General features: G+C 47.9%; 1 protein-coding gene across 2 annotated transcripts in view; it reads left to right on the plus strand.

Moving 5' to 3' along the window:
- LOC110309833 (tumor necrosis factor receptor superfamily member 10B) overlaps nucleotides 1-6,225 on the plus strand; it is a 16,247-nt gene extending 10,022 nt beyond the window's left edge. For both annotated transcript variants that reach the window (XM_021182571.2, XM_029468739.1), the window contains exons 6-8: nucleotides 714-808; nucleotides 3,497-3,566; nucleotides 5,031-6,225. In XM_021182571.2, the coding sequence (XP_021038230.1) occupies nucleotides 714-808; nucleotides 3,497-3,566; nucleotides 5,031-5,314 (449 nt within the window). In that variant the 3' untranslated portion in view covers nucleotides 5,315-6,225. The remainder of the gene's footprint in view (nucleotides 1-713; nucleotides 809-3,496; nucleotides 3,567-5,030) is intronic.
- The last annotated feature ends 62 nt before the right edge of the window (nucleotides 6,226-6,287 follow it).

The raw sequence follows: 6,287 nt of genomic DNA on the forward strand, positions 1-6,287 counted from the left end.
ACCGGGCTGGCCTCAAACTCAGAAATCCGCCTGTCTCTGCCTCCCAAGTGCTGGGATTAAAGGCATGCCATCACGCCCGGCCCATGTTCCTTTCTCTTAAGTAGCTTCCCTTTCTCTCTTTCTGTGAGAGTCGGGCAGATCCGGTTCTGTCAAATCTTTCTCTGACTCATCACATCTGCCTCTCAATTAGATGTCACTTTTTCAAACATGGCTGCTTCCTTCTACAAACTAGCTTTACCCTCATCATTTGGGATTAAAGGTGTGTACTAAGGGCTTGCCTGTATTCCAGCCAGAGAGATTTACAAGGTGTGTGCTAAGGGCTGAGCCACACCACAACTCAAAACAGGTGTTTTCAGTAAATACACACTCTTGGGGTTCACAGTGTGATCAAATAATCCTACAACACTTAACCAACTCTGAGGGAGTGGGGCGTGGTCAGGGCAAAGAGACCTCAACTCTTCAACTGAGGACAAAGGTCAGGACCAGAGAGGGCCAGGGATAGCTCTGATGACAGCAGAACCGGGCAAAAATTCTACATGTGTTTATGTTTCTTTGGTTTCTCCCCAGCTGCCCTCTCAGCCTGAGGGTAGACCTAAGCAAGAGTGGCCCCTCCTAACCTTGTTAGTGTTGGAACCTCTAACCCCCTCTGCTCAGATAAAGAAGGGCTGATGAGTCTCCTGCCCACTGATTGTGGGCACCTCCTTCTCTTCTAGGCTGTGAACGGGATTCCGAAAGTGCAAACTCTGTGCATTCATCTCTCTTGGACCCACAGACATCTAGCAAGACAAATGACTGTAACCACAACACGGTCAGTCCTGCAGTAAAGGCCTCAGCTGTTGCTCTGCTGAGAAGCAGGGCTTCTTTATTTTGCTTTTTAATTTTATGTATGTGAGTGTTTTGCCTACCTGTGTGCCTGTGCATCCCATGCATGTCTAGTGACCAGGAAGGCTAGAGGAGGTCATTGGATCCCCTAGAACTGGAGTTACAGGCAGTTATGAGCTGCCACTTGGGTTCAGGGAATCAAACCCAGATCCTCTGGAAGAGCAGCCAGTACTCTCAACCACTGAGCCATCTCTCCAGCCCTGAGAAGCAGGGTGTTTGAGGGGCTGCAAAGCCGAGGAAGGAGGGTACATCATCTCCACCTGGGCCTGGATCCACTATCGAGCAAATGACCATTTTGAGCTTCCACAAGGCCTCAGACCATGTTGCAACTGTGCCTTTTCTGCCCTGCTCCTGTGGTTGGGGCCAGGTGGGTGGAGAGAACTCCCTTTGGCACAGTATCAGGAACACATGGTGCCAGAAACAGATCATGGGTGAGCCTGGGGTATCATCATCTTAGTGCTCTCTCTGCCTTCCCAAAGTCACCCCCCACACACGTGTCCCTCGGGCAGTGACCACACTGATCCCCATACAGCTGAGTATAACTAGCCACTCTTTTTGAGCACTACTGGACAGACAAGAGCTGTGATAGGCATCACTGGAGAAATGCTGGTTTATAGACAAAGTGGCATTTGTTTTCAGATCTCCTAGAAGACAAAAGACAAGCTGGGTCCAGCCTAGTGTGGTGACCCAGCCACTCTGGAACACGCTTGAGCCCTTTTCCATTTCTGTTGTGTCCTCAAAACCCGGGACGGCACAGGCGAGGAGCAGATCCCATGGCAAGGGCTGAGTTCCTCAGTTTAATTTTTGTTTACTATATTGGGGTTTCATACATGGTAGGCAGACGCTCTACTACTGAGCTACATCCTCAGTAACTTTTCAAAAAGGTTTATTTATTTTATGTATAAGAGTACACCATTGCTCTTTCAGACACACCAGAAGAGGGCATCAGATACCATTGCAGATGGTTGTGAGCCACCTCTGGAAGAGCAGTCGGTGCTCTTAACCTCTGAGCCATCTCTCCAGGCCCCTCACTAACACGTTTTATTGTGACAGTGTCTCACTCTTACCAGGCTGGCCTCCAGCTTCTGCCCTTCTGCCTCAGTCTTCAGAGTAGCTGGCATTACAGGTCTATGCCATCTGCCCAACCAGTTCTCCCTTTTCACTGTTTACCTAGTTTCCTCACATTTGTAAGGGGAATTCCATGAACTACAGTTTCTGGGTTAAGGTTACAGAAGTGCTGTTTGGTGCACATACCATGTGGTGCTGGGAATTGAACTCAGGGCCTCTGGAAGAGCAGTCAGTGCTCTTAACCTCTGAGCCATCCCTCCTACCCCCGGTAAAGTTTGTTTGTAACGGTTAAAATCAGCAGATGCATTGACTTCCCGTCACTCACAGGCTCCTGAAAGCCTCCCCTGATGTAAGATGCACCTCTGACTGCTTGGGGAGATATTTTTCCCCACTGAATTCATTTTTGCATATTTCTGTATCATGGATGGATTTTAGATGGAGAACAATGTGATATCCCTCCTGGTCACTGTGTGGTCCTTTTGTTCCATTTTGTTCCATTCAAATATCCCCTTGCAACCATGTCTTTGATTCAGGAATTGTTTAGGACTAACTTGCTATGTTTAATGTTAGGCTCTGGTAACCCCACCTATTTTGCCAAATCCCCCATGTGGAAAGCCCCTACACCTAAGTTCTATAAATCTTTGTCATCCTCACATGTAATGCTGACCTTTTGAACCTCATGGGTGGGGGCAGGGGGGGTGGGGGTGCGACAATCCTTGTATCTAATTTAAAAAAACAAACTTGCTTTAATTTAATTTGGCCATGATGATTTAGGTCAGTGGTCTTTCTCCTCTCATCTTTGGGATTAACAATATCCTTTGGCTCCAAGTTATTTTTTAGAAGTCAAATTTAGGGGCTGGAGAGGAGGCTCAGAGAGCAAAAATATTTGCTGCTCTTCCAGAGAACCCAGGTTCAATTCTCAGCCTTGGGCTGGGTAGCTCTCACTACTGCCTGTAACTCCAGCTCCAGGGCCCCTGGCAATCTTGCCTGGTCTCCACAGCTCCCTCTCATATGCACACGACACACATATACATAAATTTAAAACCTTTCAAACTGTCAAATTTCATATTCAGTTGTACCAGAAACCTTCCCAGCCCTGACACTATTGGTGTTTTGGTCTATTTGGTCTCGTATTTAGACTATTGATGTGTGAGTTGTTGTTACCGATCAAAACACCATGAAAGCCCTGAAGCAAATCTTGACCTTGGATTTTGCAAAAACTCTGTTCTCTGTAGTCTCCAACTGAGTCTTGTAAGAAGCCTTGGGGGTTGGGAGGGGGTGGTGCTGAAGGGAACCCCTGGAGTACCGGGGAACATTCGGTCTTGATGGAGGCTTATGCAAGTGTACGATTGTCACAGAACACTTGAGTTTGAAGATTTATGCCACCAGCATTCAAGAGCCATCAAGCAACAGTGGAGGGAACTTAATCTGTGTCTCCACTGAGGCCTTAGAGGGGCAGTGCTGTAAACTAAGTTTTCTAATCAGAATCAGGCCTGGGCCCAGGTCTCCTGACTCTGACGAGCGCGGCTCTGCTCTTTGTGTACAGGAACCTGGCAGAACTCAGAAAACAGGAAAGAAGTTGCTGGTTCCGGCAAACGGAAACGACTCAGCTGACGGTGAGTGCTTTGTCTAAGACAATAGCACAGAAGCCCAGGGGATGGGAGAGGCATTCCAATTTTCCTCCCCATGGCAGATAGGCTCTGCCAAGACAACTAAAGATGGGTGCAAAGCCTACACTGTTATCCCTAGGGCACTCCCCAGCACCTCATATTGTTATTGATAGAATCTTTCTGTCCTTTCACTCTTCCATTTCCTTCCTTTCTCCTCTGTAGTCCCCACCCTCGCCAGGGCCTCCAGAATGGTGCATTGGCCTGTGTTAATACCCACTGACCTTTGACTAGAGGCTTCTGCCCTGGCCAGACCTAGTTCCATGAGCTGTGCACTATAAGCCACAACTCCGATTTCAGAGACTCCATGCAAAATGAATGGAAACCATCTCATGATTAACGGGTTCAGATACTGACTGCATGAGTACTGAGTTGAACCAAATGGCACTTGTTTTCTTTCATACTTAGTTTGTTCGTAAGTTAGTTTTGCACAGGTTCTGGGAACAACACTTAGGTCTTCTGCAAGAGCAGCGTGTGCTTTTAACCATCGGGCTCTCTCTTCCACCCCCATACTCAGCACTGTACTGCTTGGGACAGAACCCAGGATTCTGAGTATGCTGGGCACCAGTTGAGCCTTCCTTTTACTTCCTTTTACTGGCTAAATAAGGCTGTTAGAAAATGTCCATGTGACTCCCGGGGCTCATGGGACTTGTATCCCGGCTCTTTCGGTTCCTCCGGATGGAAGGTGACACATTTCGTACCTGTCTCATCTGTGTCACCATAACCCCATACATAAGCTTTCATGACTTAGCTACAGGTTCAGGTTTTCAGTCATTTGTTTCCTGCATCCAGTGGCAGTGAGGCAGCCGTGAGGGAGGCCAGCTGGTATGGAAGGTCCTCTGCTCTGCTGTTTCTGCAGATGAGGATAGCCTTGCCCTATACCTCATGAGTACAGCCTTGAGATACTGTACACTCACCTCCTACGCCCCTCTGTGGTTCATGCCACATGCCCTTACACACACGCACGCATACACACACACACAAAGCAACATCTCCCACTGGGCCGTCTTGCATTACAGGAGGTTTTTTAAGGTGTATATTTAAAAACTTTCATTAAAATGTTACTTTGTATATATGGGTGTTTTGCCTGCACATATGTCTGTGCACCATGTGCATGCCTGGTACCTTGCGAAGGCCAGACGATAGTGTCAGATATCCTGGTACTACAGTTACAGATGGTTGTGAACCATGGGTGCTGGCAATCGAACCCGAGTCCCCTGTATTCAACTGAGCCATTTCTCCAGCACCCGGATTCTTGGTTGGCTTTGGGTGTGGAGGCTCCAACAGCCAGGATCACAGGGTACAAGGGAGTGTGTCAGGTCCTCCCCTGGGCTTCTCCATCTGACTTAGGATTCTTTACCCTGTGTGAAGTGGCTTGTAGCTTACCTGTCCCCCATGTTTTCTGACACCCAGCCCTGAAGTTTATCTTCGAGTATTGTGTGGACATAGTGCCCTTTGACTCCTGGAACCGTTTCATGCGGCAGATAGGCCTCACAGACAATCAAATCCAAATGGTCAGGGCCGAAACACTGGGCACACGTGAGGCCCAGTACCAAATGCTGCTCAAGTGGCTCCAGCAGAATGGGCGAAATGCCTCCATCAACCATCTGCTGGATGCCTTGGAAGCCATGGAAGAGAGAGATGCCCTGGAGAAAATTGAAGACTACGCTGTGAAATCCGGGAGGTTTACTTATTAGAATGCTACAACCCAAGCAGAGACAGGGCCAGGAGGATCTCTGTGCATTTGAAGCCAACCTGGTCTACATAGTGAACTCAGGACAGCCAAGGCTATGTAGAGAGCCCNGAAGATGCAGGCTCTTCAGGATTATGAGAATGTACTGAATTTTTTCTTGTAATATTTAGTGTATCATATTATTGTATTATTTATATTATTACTGTTAANTATTATGCTGTCTTATTAGACGTTGAACACAGAACCTCTGAGAACACAGATGCTAGAAGTGTTCTAACCCACCTCCAGCATCCCGGTTTACCTTTGTTCCTGAACAAGGCACAATTGGTAGGGTATGATAGGACCTGCCTATCATCCTAACACTCGGGTGATGGAGCCGGGAAGATCAAGAGTTCGAGGCCAGCTGGTTCACATAAGATCCCATATAATGTGCAGGATGGCTAAACTTGGTGAGAGCTGACTCTGTGGTCTCCTGTCCCAGATTCTAGCAATATTCATTACCAAGACCCCTTGTCCGGAGACAAAAGACCACCTCTGTAACAGAGGGAAGAATAAAACAGCCCTAGGGTGGAAACTCCTTGTGAGCANAGCCACTGCTGTTTACTGTTAGACTACTGCTCAGCACTACACAGCTGCACGGCACCCCCCTGTGCCAGGTGCTAGTGGGCAGCCTACTGAGGGTGCGTCTAACTTGAATCTAACACACTTGAAGTGAGTTTGCTGGTTTGGACACAGAGGGAGCATTAAGTGCTACCTGGGGTGACCTTTGAGGACCACGCCCCCTGTAAGCCTTTGACCATTGTGAGAGTAAACACTGAAACTCACCATTGTCCTGCCTCAGCCTTTCTAGAGCTGGAATCACAGGTATGCTGCACAGGATCCAGATCGAGAAATAACTACCTTTAGATACTGTGATAGGGATTTCTGGAAAGCTGCCACAGATAGATTTTTGTCCTGTGTGGATTCCTATTGTTTTT

This window comes from Mus caroli, chromosome 14 (assembly GCF_900094665.2).
Source record: "Mus caroli chromosome 14, CAROLI_EIJ_v1.1, whole genome shotgun sequence".
Lineage (NCBI taxonomy): Eukaryota > Metazoa > Chordata > Mammalia > Rodentia > Muridae > Mus > Mus caroli.